Raw genomic sequence first — 19449 nt, forward strand, 5'->3', positions numbered from 1 at the left:
CATTATTTACTCAAATACTCTTTTTATCCCTCTTCCCTTCTCTTCTCCTTCTGGAACTCCCCTGACACTATGTTGTTGTGTTTTGTGTTATCATTCAACTCTCTGAGCCCCTGCTCAATCTTTTCTGTTCTTTTTTCTCTGTGCTCTTCTCTCTCTCAATTTCAGCTCTCCTGTCTTTTTTTTTTTTAAGATTTATATACTTATTTCTCTCCCCTTCCCCCCCACACCCGCCCCAGTTGTCTGTTCTCTGTGTCTATTTGCTGCATCGTCTTCTTTGTCTGCTTCTGTTTTTGTCAGCAGCACGGGAATCTGTGTTTCTTTTGGCTGCATCATCTTGTTGTGTCAGCTCTCCGTGTGTGCGGCGCCTTTCCTGGGCAGGCTGAAGTTTCTTTTGCGTTGGGCAGCTCTCCTTATGGGGTGCACTCCTTGCATGTGGGGCTCCCCTACGCGGGGGACACCCCTGAGTGGCACAGCACTCCTTGCGCACATCAGCACTGCACACAGGCCAGCTCCACATGGGTTAAGGAGGCCCAGGGTTTGAACCATGGACCTCCCATGTGGTAGATGGACGCCCTAACCACTGGGCCAAGTCCACTTCCCTCTCCTATCTTCTTTTGTTGTTGTTGTTCTTTTGGGTTCTGTCTTCTGCATCACTTATTCTTTCTTCTACCATTTCAAGTCTGGTGTTAAATGCCTCTAATGTGTTTTTTATCTCACCCATTTTGTCTTTCATTCCCATAAGCTCTGTTATTTTTCTATTCATGTTTTCAAATTCTTCATGCTTGCCCAGTGTCCTCTTGATGTCCTTTATCTCTTTAGTTATATTGTCTCAACTTGTTGATCTTATTTAGACTTCTATGAGCCTCGATGATTAGTTGTCTACAATCCTTTTTCTTATCTGGGGTTTTAATATATTCCTTTGCTTGAGCCATTTCTTCCATTTTTTGGTGTATTAGTCAGGGTTCTCTAGGGAAACAGAATCAATAAGAGATATCTGTCAATAGCATGTGATTTTGTAAGAGTATCTCGTGCAGCCATGGGGCTGCACAGGTTCAGGTTCCACAGGCAGGCTGCAACCAAGGGCTCTGATGAAAGTCCAATTAAGGTTATTTTTTTAATATATATACTTTTTTTATTAAAGTTAATAGATCACAAAGAACATTACATTAAAAAACCTAAGAGGTTCCCATATAACCCACTCCCCACCCCCACATCCATTATTTTTGTAAATTGTATTTTTTTGAAGATACATACATCTCAAAAAATGTTACATTAAAAAACATAAGAGGGAAGCGGATTTGGCCCAATGGATAGGGCATCTGCCAGTTCAAACCCCAGGCCTCATTGACCCGTGTGAAGCTGCCCCATGGACAGCACTGAATGTGTGCAGAGTGTCCTGCCACGCAGGGGTGTCCCCCATGTAAGGGAGCCCCTCACACAAGGAGTTTACCCCGTAAGGAGAGCCGCCCAGTGAGAAAGAAAGTGTAGCCTGCCCAAGAATGGCGCCACATACACGGAGAGCTGACGCAGCAAGAAGACGCAACAAAGAGAAACACAGATTCCCAGTGCCACTGATAACGACAGAAGCAGTCACAGAAGAACACACGCAAATGGACACAGAGAGCAGACAACTGGGGGGGGGGGGGAAGGAAAGAGAAATAAATAGAAAATAATTTTTTAAATCTTAAAAAATATATATACATATATATACACTCTCCTTAAAAAAAAAAATAAGAGGTTCCCATATACCCCCCACATCTCCAGCCCATTCCTCCCACACCAACAATCTCCTCCATCATTATGGCACACTCATTGCACTTGGTGAACACGTTTTGGAGCACTGCCGCACCACACAGATAATAGTTTACCCTGTAGTTCACACTCCCCCCCGGAACATTCAGTGGGTTATGGCAGGATATATAAAGTTCAGCATCTGACCCTGCAATATCATTTAGGATAACTCAAAGTCCCAAAAATGCCCCCAAATCACATCTCTTCTTCCCTCTCCCTGCCCTCAGCAACTACTGTGGCCACTTTCTCCACCTCAATGCTACAATTTCTTCTCTTACTAATCAGTAGTTTTATAGTAGAATATCAGTAAGTCCACTCTAATCCATATTTTATTCCTCCATTCTGTGGACCCTGGGATGGCGATGTCCACTCCACCTCTAGATCACAAGGGGGCTTAGATTCCACATGGATGATGGGTGCAATTATTCTGCTTGCAGTTGTAGGCATTCTTGATTCCCTGATGTGGTAGTTGACCATCTTCACCTCCCTGTTAGCTGACCTGGGTAAGTCAAATGAACCAGAGAGTAGGAGTTGCAACTCTGTTGAGGCTCAGGGCCCAGCTGGCACATGGGCAGTCCAGAGATTCAAGTCCCCTGAGTATACACCATCCCTAGAGCCAAGCACAGGTTCAGTAAAAGTGACAGAAGAGGCATGTGTAGAAAAGTCACATGAGTCCAGCTCCATCACACTCAGAGAACAAATTCCAAAGTAGGGCCCTCTGACATGACACAGAACTCCAAATCCATCTGCCATGACCATATACCCTGTGGGTCCCTGTAGCCTTCGGGAGAACCAGTACCAGGGGTTGTATCTACTTTGGCTTTTTCTGGGGTCCTGCTGAGGCATGCATAAGCACAACCCCTCTGATGACCTCCAGACTCTTTTTTAAAGACTCGTAGCCATATAAACTTGTCTTTGCTATGTCCCCCTTTTATTCAAGGTCAAAAAGCAGTTTTTAATACATGATCCTACATGCAGGCTGAGATACCCAGTGATGGTTCTTGATGAGTTATGGGAGATGCTGACTGTCCAAAGATGAGCTGAGAAATTCTCAATGTTGGAATCATCTCCCCTTTTAAGGCATTCAACTTATTGGATAAAGCATCACTCATTGCTGATGGCAAGCTCCCTGACTGGTGTAAATGTAATCAGCTATCGATGATTTACCACTGCAGTAAAGTCAATGGTGACTGAAGTTCATAAATGCCTGTGTATTACAGTTAGCCCAATGCTTGCTTGACCAAACAACTGGGCACAATTACCTGGCCAAGTTGATACAATACCCTAACCATCACACTTGGTATGGCTTGTAATTTTTTGCTGTTGTCTGATTATGATTTTTTGGTGAGTTTACTCTGATACTCAATTTCTCTCTCTTGCATCAAGGTTTAGTGGCAGGAGGTTGTGCGTTATTGCCGGTTTTTTTTTTTTAAGATTTATTTATTTTTAAATGTTCTTCCCAAGATTACTTTTATTTCTTTTTAAAAAAAGATTTATTTATTTATTTCTCTCCCCTACCCGCCCCCCCCAGTTGTCTGCTCTCTGTGTCCATTCGCTGTGTGTTCTTCTGTGACCGCTTCCATCCTTATCAGCAGCACTGGGAATGTGTTTCTTTTTGTTGCATCATCTTGTGTTGGCTCTCCGTGTGTGCGGCACCATTCTTGGGCAGGTTGAACTTTCTTTCACGCTGGGTGGCTCTCCTTATGGAGCACACTCCTTCCGCGTGGGGCTCCCCTACGTGAGGGACACCCCTGTGTGGCACAGCACTCCTTATGCGCATCAGCACTGCGCATGGGCCAGCTCTACATGGGTCAAAGAGGTCCTGGGTTTGAACCACGGACCTCCCATGTGGTAGGCGGATGCCCAATCCATTGAGCTAAGTCTGCTTCCCTGTTATTGCTGTTTTTTGATTCTTGGTTCAACCTGTTCTAGCTCTTTTGGATTATCCTGGTTTAGTTGCTCAAATCTGGGCCATGGACCCAGTAATGGGTGGCAGACCCATTTCTAGGAGTTTTGGAGAGGGAAGCCTCTCTTATTTATTAATATTTACTTTTAATTTCCTCATATGCAATCCCTTAATCCACCAGCAGATGGGGTTCTTGGGCAGACCTCTCAGTTCAAGCCCTAGTTGGACTGTGTTCACTGCAACACTGACAACAGTATGACCGAGGATCCTACCTCAGAGTTATTCATTGCCTTGCAAATCATAATTTCTCAGAGGCTGCTCTCCAGCCTTTGCCAGCAGCCCCCTCCCTTTTCCCAGGTAGGAAATAATTCCAATTCCCTCTGTGTCATCAACAACTAGTCCAGGTCAGTAGGGATGGTGTTTGAGAGGGTTGAGTCTCTTTTGTCCTGTGCTGGCTCCCAGGGCTAGCAATGGTACAGCCTCACCCAGCCTGAAAGGGCTCCTGGGACACAGCAGACCAAATTTGTGGGCCAAAAGTTGAATTAGCCTTAGGCTTTGTCCCTCTCTCTACCCTTTCCTACAGCCTCCTCTGTCGTCAGCTGCCAGCCAGAGGAAGGAGAATGCAAAGCTCTCTCCTCTGAGGTGGGTGGATGGGTACCAGGAGCTTCAGCTTTTACTCGCAGTTTTCCCACTGAGATTCTTTTTCTTTGCCCCTCTCTCTTCTAGATGGCGTCCAGCTTTCTCCTGGTGCCCTAAAACCTAGAACATTTTTTCTAGACCACTTTTTCCTGTCCTTCGGCTATTTCCCTGTTAGAGAAATGAGTCTAGTGTCTCTCTAATTTTCAATCTTGGAAGTCTGCCTGGCCAACTGATTTTTGATAAAGTGGCAAAGACCACTAAATTCAGAAGGAACAGTCTCTTCAATAAACGGAGCTGGGTCTCTGCTTACATTTAAAATAAGCAAAAGGAGGATGACCCACCCTACCACACACCATATACAAAAATCAACTCAAAATAGATCAAAGACCTTAATGTAAGAGCTAGAACAATCAAACTCTTACAAGAAACTGTAGGGAATCATCTTCAGGACCTTTTGTTAAGCAATGATCTCTTGGGCTTTACACCCAAAGCACAAGCAACAAAAGAAAAATAAATAAATAATAAATAAATGGGACCTCAACAAAATTAAAAACTTTTACTCCTCAAAGGGCTTTATCATGAAAATAAAACAACAACCTACACAATGGGAGAAAATATTTGGAATCTACACATCCAATAAAGGATTGATATCCAGAATATATAAAGAAATCCTTCAACTTAACAGCAAAAAAGACAAAAAATAATTTAAAAATAGACAAAAGACTTGAATATACATCTCTCCAAAGAAGATATACAAATGGCCAAAGCACATGAAAAGATGCTCAACATCATTAGTCATCAGGGAAATGCAATCAAATCCACAATGAGTTACCATTTCACACTCACTAGAATGGCTGCTATTAAAAAATCAGAAAATAACAAGTGTTGGAGAGGATGCAGAGAAACAGGAACACTAATTCACTGCTAGTGGCAATGTAAAATGGTACAGCAACCGGGGAAGACAGTCTGGTGGTTCCTCAGAAAGCTAAGTATAGAACTACCATATGACCTGGCAATCCCACTAACAGGTATATATCCCCAAAGATTGAAAGCAGGGATTCAAACAAATCCCAGCTTTCAATTGTTTGGATGCACACCGATTTTCAGAGCATTATTCAGCATTGCCAAAAGCTGGAAGCAACCCAAGTGCCCATTAACTGATGAATTTCAAAACAAAATGTGGTATATATACACAAGGGAATATTATTCAGCTATAAAAAGGAATGGAGTTCTGTTACATGCAATAACATGGATGAACCTTGAAGATACCATGTTAAGTAAAATAAGCCAGACACAAAAAGACAAATTATTGCATGATCTCACTGATTTGAAACAATTATAGTAAGCAAACACCCTGTCAGAATCTAGAATATAGGTTACCAGGGTATGGGATAGGGATAGGGAATAGGAAGTTAAGGCTTAAAATGTACAGGGTTCCTATCTGGAATGACGGGCATGTTTTGGTAATGGATGGTGGTGATGGTAGCACATTGTGAATGCAATTAACAGCACTGAAATACATACATGAATGTGAATAAAAGGAGAAATGTTAGACTGCATGTATGGTAACTGAATAAAATTTTTTTTTAAATCCATGGAACTATACAAACAGAGAATCCTAAATTAAACCATGGACTTTAACAAATAGCAGTTAAATGACAAAAATGTACTGTCAATAATTGTAACAAATGTTGCACACCAATGCAAGCTGTTGTTGGTGGGGTGGTATATGGAAATCCTGTATTTTACGCATGATAGTTTTGTAAACTCACAAGTTCTCCAACAAAGAATTTTAAAATGAAGAAAACAAGACTTCCCAGATAGACAAAAACAGAAAATTCATGAGAATATGTAGCAGATTTGCTCTACCAAAAAAAAAAATACTAAAGGGAAACCTTCAGACCGAAATGAAAGGACAGTAGACAGTCACTCAAATCCACATGAAGAGATAAAAAATATTGGTAAAAGTAACTAGGTAAATAGAAAATAGAATATAAATGTGTTTTCTTTTTATAACTTTTTTTTTTTTAAGAACTACTGCATAAAGCAACAACTATCAATCTAGGTAGATGGGGCATACTATGTATAAAGATGCAATTTGTTGTGATTCTAGCAATGGAAGAAATTAAATCATTCATGTGGAGGCAAGTGACCACTGGAGGTTTTAAGGGCAGGGAGAGGGAAAAACAGGTGTAATACAGGGCTATTTTTGGGACTTGGGAATTGTACTGAATGACACTACAACGACAGATATAGGCCATTATAAATCATGCCATAACCATAGAAATGGGTGGGAGAGAATGTAAACTACAATGTAAGCTTTAATCCACGTTTAGTGGCAATGCTCCAAAATGTTTTCATCAATTGCAATAAATGTACCACACTAATGAAGGATGTTGTTAATGTGGGAAAATGTGGGAGGTATGGGGAGCAGGGCATAGGGGAATATGTGACATTTGTATAATTTAAGTATCTTTTAAAAAATTTAGAAATATGTAAGTACAAAAAAACAGAAAAAAAATAGCATGGCCCCAAAAGGACAAATCTACTAAGAACTAAATATATTCTATAAACTCATGGAATTAATAATTAGAATACAGATCACCAGAAAACATAAGGAGGGTAGAAAATGGAAAGCTGAGGGTTAATCTGTGCAGAAATGGGAAAAGGTTCTTTGTAAATCTTTGGAATTGAATAGAATGGTGAAAGCACTTCATGATGTTTGTAACTAGCAGGGCTATTATATAGGTATGACAGTGGTTGAAAGTCTAAAGTCATGTATATTACCAGAATGAAAGCTAAAAACTTAACGTGGAACTGTGTAAGAAAGTAAAACTTCATGTAAAACACTAATATGGGTGATATTGACAATATAAGACTTTTTACAAAATATAAATATAATTAACTAGAGAAAAGGAAAAAATAGCCACTACGTTCAGCAGGGGAAGCAAAGAGAGGTGATGAGTTTGTTTGTTGTTTATTATTATTATTATTGAAATAATGAAAGTGCTCTAAGAATGACTGACATGATCAATGCACAAATATGTGATTACATTGAATACCATTGATGACATTTTCTATCGTACATTTTGGATGGATTTATGTTTTAAAATAATAATATGTATCAATAAAATTGATTTTTTTCCCCTAAAAGATGCAATTTGACTGAAGTAACAGCACAAAGGAGAAAGGGAGAATGGAGCTATACAGAGCAGATTTTTAAAAATCTTTTATTATCTTTTTTTAAAAGATACATAGATCACACAAAATGTTACAGTGAAAAATATGAGCAGTTCAGTATTAATCTAAACTAGATTGTTAAAAATTAAGATGTTAATTTTATTTATTTTTATTTTTTACAATTTTTTTCCTTTATTTTTAAAGGAGCTTAAATGTTACATGAAACTATAAGGATGTTAATTTTAATTCCCATGGCAACCACTAAGAAATTAACTCAAAAAATATGGTATAGGAAACAAGGGAATTAAAATAGAAAATATCTGTTCAACACAATAGAAGACAGTAATATAGGATTAGAGAGACAAAAAAAGATATGACAGACTATACAAAAAACAAAATGGCAGGTGTAAGTCCTAGTTTATCAGTAATTTCACTAATGTAAATGAAGTAAACACTCATTAAAATGCAGGGAATGGCAGAATGGACTTTTAAATGAACACATGATCCAAATATATGTTGTCTAAAAGACAAACACTATAGATTCAAATAAACAAATAGGCTGAAATTGAGATGACAGAAAAAGATATATTATGCAAACAGTGAGAGCTGGGATAACTATACTAATAACAAAAGAGACTTTAAGTCAAAAATTTCTAGACAAAAAAGGACATTTTGTAATGACAAATGGGTTAATCAACCCAGAAGATATAACTATCATAAACATACATGCACCTAACAACAGACCCCAAAAATATACGAAGCAAAAAAGAGACAGAATGGGAAAGCAGATGTGGCTCAAGTGGTTGCGCTCCTGCCTATCACACAGGAGGTACCTGGTTTGGTTTCTGGTGCCTCCTAAAGAAGACAGCAAGCTGGCGCAACAGACAGGCACAGCAAGCTGACACGAGAGACACAAGAAGAAAAACATACTGAGAGACACAAGAAAGCAGGGAGCAGAGGTTCCAAGTGCCTCTTAAAAAAGAAAAGTAAGACAGTGAGCTGATATAACAGGCAGGTGTGGCAAGTTGATGCAACAAGATGATGCAACAAGAGACACAAGAAGAAAATCATAACGACAAATACAACAAAGTAGGGAATGGAGGTGTCTCAAGTGAGTAGATGCCTCCCTCCCAGGTTTAGTTCCCAGTTACTCCTAAAGAAACAAGGAAGACAGACACAGCATGTACAAAAATAATGAGGGGGTGGGGAGAAATAAATAAAATAAATCTCAAAAAAAAAGAGACAGAAAGGAAGTATGACATAGACAATACAACAATAATAGTTGAAGACTTCAATACCCCACTTTCAGTAATAGAAAGAACAAGCAAACTGAAGATAACAAGGATACAGAAGAATAACACTGTAAACTAAGAGCTAATAGACATCTATAGAATGAATACTCAACCCAAAGAACAGGAGAATACACATTCTTCTCAAATACACATGGAACATTCTCCAGGATAGACCATTAAACAAATCTCAGTAAACTTAAGAGGACTGAAATCATACAATGTTCTACAACCACAATGGAATTAAATTAGAATCAATAGACGAAGGAAAATTGGAAAATGCACAGCCAATAGGTCAAAAATAATCACAAATAAAATTAGAAAATACTTTAACATGAATGAAAATGAAAACACAACATACCAAAACCTATGGGATGTAGCAAAAACAATGTTAAGGGAAAATTTATAGAAATAAAAGACTTATAAAGAGACTAAACTCAAATCAATAACTTAAAATTTCTACCTTAAAAAACTAAAAAATGAACAATAAGGTTAACTCAATCCAAGTAGAAAGAAGGAAATAATTAGGATTGGAATAGAATAAAGAAAATAAACTAAACAAAAAGTTGGTTATTTGAAAAGATCAACAAAATTCACAAAACTTTAGCTAGACTTGCCAAGATAAAAAGAAAAGATTCAAATTACTAATATTAGGGCTGAAAGAGGGGGCATTCCTACTGGCCTTACAGAAATAAAAAGGACAAAAAGAAATTAGATAGGCAAGTGGATGTGACTCAATCGATTGGGTTCCTGTCTACCATATAGGACATCCTGTGTTCAATTCCCGGGGCCTTCTGGTGAAGGCAATCTGGCCCGCATGGTGAGCTGGCCCGAGCGGAGAGCTGGCCCCACAAAGTGTGCTGACCCACGGTGGCATGCTGGCCCATGCGGCACCCTGACCCGCACAGGAGTGCTGGCCTGTACAGTGCTGGCTCATGCGGAGAGCTGGCGCAGCAAGATGACACAACAAAAAGAGACACAGAGGAGAGACAATAAGAGATGCAGCAGACCAGGGAGCTGAGGTGGCACAAGAGGTTGAGCACCTCCCTCCCACTCCAGAAGGTCCTAGAATCAGTTCGCAGTGCTGCCCAAAGAGAAGACAAGCAGACACAGAAGAACATACAACAAATGGACACAGAAAGCAGACAGCAAGTGCAAATACAATGGGGGTGGGATAAATAAATAAATAAATATTTTAAAATAAATAAATTAGATAACCTAGATGAAATTAAATGTACAAAATCCTAAAATGTTATAATTTATTGAATAGAATAGAAAGAATAGAAATAAATTCAAGAATAGAACATCTGAATAGACCCATCACATGTAAAGAAATTGAATTACTAGTTAAAATCTTGAAGTCCAAGACCAGATGGCTTACTGGTGAACTCTACCAAACTTTTAAAGTAATTAAACCAATCTTTCACAAACTCTTCCAAAGAAACAGAAAGAATACTTCTCAACTCATTTATGAGACTGGTATTACCATTCAGTGATACCGAAATCAAAGAAGAACATTACAAGGAAAGAAAACTACAGACCAATATCACTTAAGAATACAGACATAAAAAATTTGTCAACAACATATAAGCAAATTGAATCCAGCAACATTAAAAAAAGGGATTACATACCATGACAAAGTAAGATTTATACCAGGAATTCAAGGTTGGCTCAGCAAATGAAAATCAATGTAATTTACTGTATTAATAGAATATAAAACAAGAACACATGACCCTCTTGATAGACTCAAAAAAAGCAAGACAAAATCCAACACCTTTTCATGATAAAAACACTCAGCAAACTAAAAATAAAAAGGAACTTCCTCAACCTATATAAAAGGCATCTATGAAAAAAATCCACAGCTCACATCATGTTTAATGGTGAAAGACTAAAAGCTTTCCTTCTGAGATCAGAAACAAGACAAGAATGTCCACTCTCATCACTTCTACTTAAATTGGACTGAAAATTCTAGCCAGATCAGTCAGGAAAGAAAGAAGTAAAACTACTTCTAAGTCAGATGACAGGATCTTATATTTAGAAAATCCAAAAGAAGAACCCAAAAATCTATTAGAGGTAATAAATTAATTCAGCAAAGTTTCAGGATACAAGATCAACATGCAAAAATCAGTTGTATTTCTACGCACTAGTGATAAACAATTCAAAAAGAAAATATCCCATTTACAATAGCATCCAAAATAACAAAATACTTATGAATAAATATAACCAATGAAGTTCGAGACTTATATACTGAAAACTATAAAACATTACTGAAACAAATTAAAGAACTAAATAAATGGAAAGACATCACATGTTCATATTGTCAAGATGGCAGTGCTCCCCAAAGTGATTTCAGATCCAATGCATTCCTATCAAAATCTCAACAACCTTACTTGCAGAAATGGAAAAACTGATCTTAAAATCATATGGAGGGGGAAGCGGACTTGGCCCAGTGGTTAGGGCGTCCGCCTACCACATGGGAGGTCCGCGGTTCAAACCCCGGGCCTCCTTGACCCGTGTGGAGCTGGCCCATGCGCAGTGCTGATGCATGCAAGGAGTGCCGTGCCATGCAAGGGTGTCCCGATGTAGGGGAGCCCCACACGCAGGGAGTGCACCCCTTAAGGAGAGCCGCCCAGCTAGAAAGAAAGTGCAGCCTGCCCAGGAATGGCACCATACACACAGAGAGATGACACAACAAGATGACACAACAAAAAGAGACAGATTCCTGTGCCGCTGACAGCAACAGAAGCGGACAAAGAAACAAGACGCAGCAAAGAGACACAGAGAACAGACAACCGGGGTGGGGGGGAAGGGGCAATAAATAAATAAGTAAATAAATATATTTAAAAAAAAAAAATCATATGGAGGGAAGTGGACTTGGCCCAATGGATAGGGCATCCGTCTACCACATGGGAGGTCCGCAGTTCAAACCCCGGGCCTCCTTGACCCGTGTGGAGCTGGCCCATAAGCAGTGCTGATGCGCACAAGGAGTGCCTTGCCATGCAGGGGTGTCCCCCGCGTAGGGGAGCCCCACGCACAAGGAGTGCACCCTGTAAGGAGAGCTGCCCAGCATGAAGAAAGTGCAGCCTGCCCAGGAATGGCACCACACACATTGAGAGCTGACACAGCAAGATGACGCAACAAAAAGAAACACAGATTTCCAGTGCCACTGATAAGGATATAAGCTGTCACAGAACAACACACAGCAAATGGACACAGAGAGCAGACAACTGAGGCGGGGGTGTGGGGGGGAAGGGGAGAGAAATAAAAAATAAATCTTAAAAAAGAATGCAAGCGGACAAAGAAGAACACAGCTAATGGACAAAGAGAGCAGACAAAGGGGTGGGGGGGAAGGGAAGAGAAATTTTTAAAAAAACAAGTGGTGACAAGAATGTAGAAAACCTAGAACACTCATACATTGCTGAGGACATGAAATGATGTAGCCTCTTTGGAAAACAGTTGGCAGTTCCTCAAACAGTTGAATATACAATTATCATGTGACCTAGCAATTCCACTACTAGATATATAACCTAGAGAAATGAGAACATATGTCCATATAAAAACTTGTACACAAATGTTAATAGCAGCATTATTCATAATATCTGAAAAGTACAAACTACCCAATGGCCCATCAACTGATGAATGGATTAAAAATGTGGTATAGCCATACAATGGAATATTATTGAGCCATAAAAAGGAATAAAGTACTCCTGATACATGCTACAACATAGATAAACCTTGTAAACATTATGCTAAATGAAAGAAACCAGACACAAAAGGCCATAGACTGTATGATTCCATTTATATGAAATATCTACAATAGGCAAATCCATAAACAGAGAATATAGATTAATAGTCACGAGAGGCTGGGAGAATAGAAGAGTGGAAAATGTCGGGGAATGAATTATATTCCCCACAAAAGGCATGTTCAGGTCCCAAACCCTGATTCTGTGTATGTGCATCTATTTGTAAATAGGACCTTTGAAGATGTTATTTAAGTTAAGGTGTGCCCAAAATGAATGAGAGTGGTTCTTAATCCAATATGGCTTAAGTCCTTAAAGGCAAAGGAAACTGGATATGGAAAGAGAAGCCACAGGGAGCAGTCCAGAAGCTAGAAGTCAAAGGAATCCAGAAGAGAAAGAAGGCACCACCACGTGCTTTGCCATGACCAAAAAGCCAAGGGCAAGGATCACTGGCAGCCAGACCCAGAACGCCACAGTCTTCTGGGAAAAAGCATCATTTTGCTAACACCTTCATTTGAGACTTCAAGTATCAAAATCATGAGCCAATAAATTTCTGTTTAAATCAACCCATTGTGTGATATTTGTTTTAGCAGCTAAGAAACTAAAGCAGGGAGTGGCTGCTAATGGGTTTCCTTTTGACTTGATGAAAATGTTCTGAAATTAGATATTGATGATAGTTGCACAACCTTGTGAATCTACAAAAACACTGAATTATACACACCAACAAGTCCTCACAAAAATATTCTTTTGAATTTCAATTCACGCTCACAGAACCCTTGTCAAGAATCCCTGCTAGAGATGCTACTACCCAAGAAAAAATTAATCTGCAATAGCCTACATGCTCATGCAAGAATATTTAGGATAACTGGGCCAGCACTAGCTTTCAAGATAAATCAAGGTGTTCATTTTAGGTCTCTAGTCCAGTAAACTTTTCCTCATTCCTCTCAAATATCCACCTTAAGAATTAAAATGATTTAAAACATCCCAGTTCCTATTTCCCCAGAAGTCCTCAGATCTGAATCAATTTAAGCCCTGGCATCAACAATTACTTTACCAAATGAAATTTTCTGTAGGTTATAGGAGCTATTCTTCAAACAAATATTTATAGAGCATCAATCTAAGGTACCTGCACTTTGCTAGACGGACCAGAAATACAATAAGTAAAACTGCAGTCCTTGTAAGCGTATATAAAAAGATTAAAACACAAGAGTCAGGAATAGGCAGAGTCTGCTATGAAAAACAATGTCTTTGACCCAGTTTTTGAAAGATTTGATAAAATTATAAACTCTCCCATCCTCCCATGATTAGGAACTAAACTCCTGTAACCTCCTAACCTTTCTTCTATTGACATTTTCTTTCTCCTTTAATTCCTTGAGGTCAGAGTATGCTAGAATAGAATCTCAAAAGACGCACTAGTTTCCCATATGGGTGCTAAGTAGGCTTTCCTTACTTCATACATCCATTCATTTATTCAACAAATACGTACTGAACACCTATGATGTGCCAGACGCTGTGCTAAGTAAAGTGAAAACGACTGCTATGGACCCGTTCTCGTGCAGCTGTCAATCTAATAATTTCTAACAGTCCTCCACTTAACTGTAAAGTTACGAATTCTCTCACTGGTCTCTGAAACAAACCCAGAGAACCTCCGAATCCGATGGGGCCGCAGGCGACTCACCCTTTTTTCACAGGGCAACTGAGGCCCGAAAAAGACATGTCCAAGGTCACACTGTGCATCACCTAGTGACAGAAGAGGGACTACAACGCAAGTCTCCGGAAATCCAATCAGTGCCCCGCATGCTGCCTCTTCTTAAGAGGAAGCGGTTTCAGGCGGTGACAGAGGGAAAGCAAGCCCCATCAAAAGTCTGAGTGTCATTCTCCCCCTCCTCCAGACGGAAGCCGAAGCCAAATCAGGGATTCAGGAGAGGGCTGCCTCAGTTTCCCTGCAGAAAAGCGACCACGTAGTCTCCCTATCTCACAGGCTCCCCTCCTGCACTTCCCTTCAGTCCTTCCCACCCGACTTCGCCGATTCCAACACCCGGGCCCAGAGTGCGAAATTACTCCTTCACTCACAAGGACTCGCACCAGCAACGCCATGTTCCTCAGCAACCATTTCCGGGTTACAGGTTGATTTCCGGGGTCCGGCGATCGCTACCCGCTCAAACTTTGTGCTTTAGCCCGGGGTAGCCCGGCAACAGCGGCGCAGGCGCACAGAAGCCGCTGCGCGCGCGCGTACTGTCTCTACAGTTCTCTGGCCGCCGTCCCTGGCGCGCGCCTTCCCATCTTCTTAGTTCTCCAGCATGTCACCGTGATACAGTCGTCTACCCAGCGACCCGCCTCCTTGAGCTTTGGCCGGGGATTTTCATATCCTTGTCCTCCTAAACCACCCCACCCCACCCCCGATCTCACCCAACCTCACTCCTCAGCGCACCCTTCTCAGAGCTTCTCAAAGCCTTAAGAATGAAGAAAAGCGAACAGATCCTGAGAAGATTTTGAGACACCATCTAGCATACCCATACATACATTGTGGGAGTCACAGGAGAAGAAAGGGGCAGAAAGAATATTCAAAGAAATAATGACTGAAAACTTCCCAAGTTTAATAAACATATGAACATACACTTATAAGAATTTAAGCAAACTCCAAATAGAATAAACCCAAATAGACGCATACCATGTTATATTATACTCAAACTATCAAATGTCAAAGATAGAGAAATCTGAAAGCCTCAAGAGAGAAGTAATGTGTCACCCACAAGGGAGCCTCAAAAAGATTAAGTGCTGATTTCTAATTAGAAACCATGGAGGCAGGAAGGCAGTGGGAAGACATATTTAAAATACTAGAAGCAAAATAGATGAGATTGAAGCTGCATTTTGAACTAAAGACCTCCTGTAATGATAATGACATGGGTAAATATAAATGCCATTACTACTGTATTTTATTTGTAACTCCACTTTTTACTCCCTACAGGATCTAAAAGGCAAATGCACAAAATGTAATGACAAATCATGTATAAGCATAGAATTTGTGATGAGAACTACATAAAGGTGGGGGACAGAGGGGTATAGGAACTTAGTTTATATATACTATTGACATTGTGAAGTTGGTATCAAAGTGAATGTGATTACTATAGATTTAGGATGACAAATTTAAGCCTGTGGTAATGAAAAAGAAAATACCAGAGAATATGCAAACTCTTAGAGACAGAAAATAGAGTACAGGTTGCCAGGGGAATGAGTAGTTGATGCATAATGGATATAAATTTTCCATTTGGGGAGATGGGAAAGTTTTAGTAATGGATGGTAGTGAGGGGGCCACAATATTGTGAATGTGATTGTTCCCATTGAATTAGTATGCTTGGGAGTGGTTAAAATGAGAAAGTGTGTGTTGTATATATGTTTCCACAGTTAAAAAAAAAAAAAAAGCAACTGAAGAAGCAATGACAATTAAAAGCAAAGCATGATCCTGGATGGGAGCTAGCAAGGGACAAGAAAAAGCTCAAAGGAACATTATTGGGACATATGAAAACAATAGAATATGGACTGTAATCTTTATATCAGTGTTGAATTTCTTGAACTTGATAACTGCACTTACGGTGGTTACATAAGTGTATATATCCTTGGTTTTAGGAAGTGACATGACAGTATTAAGTATTCAAGGAGCATGATGTATATTATCTACACTCAAATGTTCAGAAAATGCATTAATGAATGGATGGTTGGATGCATAGAGTGGAAAAATGCCAAAATTGGTGAATCTGGATATTGGTAGATGGTATAGGGATAAGAAGTTCTCTGTATGAAGTTGTATTACTTTTGTAACTGTCTTGAAGTTGGAAAGTGTTTCAAAATAGAAAGTTTTAAAAATTTCCTTTCTGATGGCTTCCATTTTCTCTGTGAACTAGGAAGAGAGTTTTCCTACTTAGAGGGATGCAGATAGTCTGGGATTTTAGTTTAGAAGAGTGGAAAAAGTTTAAAGTAGCCACAATGAAGAATAAAGAAAATGGGACTAAGGAAACACTGAGGAATTACTTAAGGTTGGACAGTCTTCATTTTTAAAAATTTAATGTATTAATTCATTTTAAATTAACTGGTGAAATATGATTACATCCTCTTTTCCAAAGATTAGTACACTACAGATAAAACTAAAGTCCCTTTTGCTAACACTTTGTTTTTTGTTTTGTTTTGTCTTTTTAAGATTTATTTATTTGTTTATTTCTCTCCCTTTCCCCTCCACCCCAGTTGTCTGTTCTCTGTGTCTATTTGCTGCGTGTTCTTCTTTGTCTGCTTCTGTTGTTGTCAGCTGCATGGGAATCTGTGTTTCTTTTTGCTGCATCATCTTGTTGTGTCAGTTCTCCATGTGTGCGGCACCATTCTTGGGCAGGCTGCACTTTCTTTTGCGCTGGGCGGCTCTCCTTATGGGGCACACTCCTTGCGCGTAGGGCTCCCTTACGCGGGGACACCCCTGTGTGGCAGGGTACTCCTTGCGTGCATCAGCACTGCGCGTGGGCCAGCTCCATACGGGTCAAGGAGGCCTGGGGTTTGAACCGCGGACTTCCCATGTCCTTTTTTTTTTTTTTAAGATTTATTTATTTATTTATTTATTTATTTATTTATTTATTTCTCTCCCCTCCCCCCCCACCCTGGTTGTCTGTTCTCTGTGTCTATTTTGCTGGCTCTTCTTTGTGCGCTTCTGTTGTTGTCAGCCGCACGGGAATCTGTGTTTCTTTTTGTTGCGTCATCTTGCTGTGTCAGCTCTCCGTGTGTGCAGCACCATTCCTGGGCAGGCTGCACTTTCTTTCGTGCTGGGAGGCTCTCCTTACAGGGCGCACTCCTTGTGCGTGGAGCTCCCCTACACAGGGGACACCCCTGCATGGCAGGGCACTCCTTGCGCGCATCAGCACTGCGCATGGGCCAGCTCCACACGGGTCAAGGAGGCCCAGGGTTTGAGCCACGGACCTCCCATGTCCTTTTACTTCCACTCTGAATCTCAGTCCCTTCAATGCTCTCTAAAATTGAATTTTCCTTTCAGATCTTTTTTTAATATTTTTGTATTCATATACATGTTCCCTTAAAAACTATATCATGTTCATGGGTGTGGTTTTTTTACGTAATTAGAAATATAGTGTTTTATTTTGCTGTTTCTTTTTTTACCTCAACAGTTGATTTTTATATATACATAGCTCCATATAAACTCAGCTCATTTCTTTTTAACACCATATAGACTTATATCACATGATAACATCATAGATTATGGTATAGTTGGCAAATAATTTCTTTTCTTTTTTTTTTCTTTTTTGTTCCTACAGCCAATGTTTTCATGAACATTCTTATACATTTAAGAACAAAAATTTTAATGTCGCCAATCTACTTCTGTGAGATTTTACTCCAAAAGCACTTGATAGAGAGCTGAAAGTTGGTTTCATTAAAAATTAGGTGTTTCCATGTCATGGAATGACTGTCATAAGAAGGAGATTATATTGTCAAGAAAAGATTCACGTGGTAGGCCAGGAAATCCAAAGTGAAGGAGATGAAAAGAAAGAAGAGGGGGCAAATGAGTAAAAGAAAATGTAATGAGATTAACTGAGTAAGAGCTTAAAGGAGACAAAGTCATGATTAAACAATGATATTGTTTGAATTTATGGTTTTAGAGTTAGAATTATTCTGAGTAATGGGAAAATACAAGAGCAGACTATGGAAGAAGGTAACTAAAGTGAAGTGGAGGTGAAAATCCCTAGAGTGGAGGCCTTGAAAGAACTAACAGCCCACGGTTTAGGATGGACCATCTACAGAGACATTTAGGTCAAGTAGGATTAAGACTAGACTTGAATGAAGAGGGGCACTATATGTTTGATATCAAAGTTTACAATAAACAGGGAATGTCCATAAGGTTGGTGGTAGAATGAACATATAGCATGAGCCTTTAGGAGTCTAAGACCTGGAGGAAATCTCTGGCCCAGGCGCTTCCAATCCCCTCTTCTTCCCCCCGCCCCCCAGCTGTCTGTTCTCTGTCTACTTGCTGTGTGTTCTTCTTCGTTTGCTTCTGTTGTTGTCAGCGGCATGGAAATCTGTGGGGTTTTTTGTTGCATCATCTTGCTGTGTCAGCTCTCCGTGTATGCGGCACCATTCCTGGGCAGGCTGAACTTTCTTTCACACTGGGCAGCTCTCCTTATGGGGCGCACTCCTTGTGCATGGGGTTCCCTTACGCGGGGACACCCCTGCATGGCAGGGCACTCCTTGCGTGCATCAGCACTGCACGTGGGCAAGCTCCACAGTGGTCAAGGAGGCCCGGGATTTGAACCGCGGACCTCCCATGTGGTAGATGGACACCCTAACCACTGGGCCAAGTCCACTTCCCTCCAGTCCCCTCTTGATCATGAATTAAGCAGCCTGAAGCCAATAAGAACATCAGAATTGCCATATGGGGTTGTCCCAAGGTCCCTCGAGCCCAAGATTCTAACTTTGATAGGGGAAAAGAAGGGGCAGTTTTGGGAAGATTATGGTCAACCTCTCTGATATTAACCTCAAAGTTCAAGGGTATCTCTAAATATCTATTATTTAACACTGTATCTTGGAGTTCAGTGCCTTGTATTACACGAGAAGTTAAATAACTATCTCTTGAGTGAATGTCATCCAGGAGTTTAAAATTTTTTTGGAAGTCTTAATATCTTTATCCTATACCATCTCTTAGAGACTTAACTCACTGTATGGTCATTCATTTAATTATTGTATCATTCAACAAACACTTATTGAGAATGACACTCCCCCCCCCCCAACACTTTCTCCTCCAGACCCTTTAACACATTCCCCTTAACCCTCATCCCTTTGACCAACTATTTCCTACATGTACTAATCTTCCTGGAACCTACCGAAGAAACTATGTCGTTTGCAACCCTCTTATGTGGAG

The 19449-nt window shown here is 40.1% G+C and overlaps 1 protein-coding gene across 4 annotated transcripts in view; it reads right to left on the reverse strand.

Moving 5' to 3' along the window:
- Positions 1–14723, reverse strand: part of UQCC1 (ubiquinol-cytochrome c reductase complex assembly factor 1) — a 128702-nt gene extending 113979 nt beyond the window's left edge. For 2 of the 4 annotated variants that reach the window (XM_058286975.2, XM_058286974.2), the window contains exon 1: positions 14619–14723. In XM_058286975.2, the coding sequence (XP_058142958.1) occupies positions 14619–14642 (24 nt within the window). In that variant the 5' untranslated portion in view covers positions 14643–14723. Of the gene's footprint in view, positions 1–14223 lie in introns of all 4 variants that reach the window. The other 2 variants (XM_058286976.2, XM_071211657.1) reach the window with 2 other exon arrangements.
- Positions 14724–19449: the final 4726 nt, after the last annotated feature.

The sequence above is a fragment of the Dasypus novemcinctus genome, chromosome 24 (genome assembly GCF_030445035.2).
Source record: "Dasypus novemcinctus isolate mDasNov1 chromosome 24, mDasNov1.1.hap2, whole genome shotgun sequence".
In the NCBI taxonomy this organism is placed as follows: Eukaryota; Metazoa; Chordata; class Mammalia; order Cingulata; family Dasypodidae; genus Dasypus; species Dasypus novemcinctus.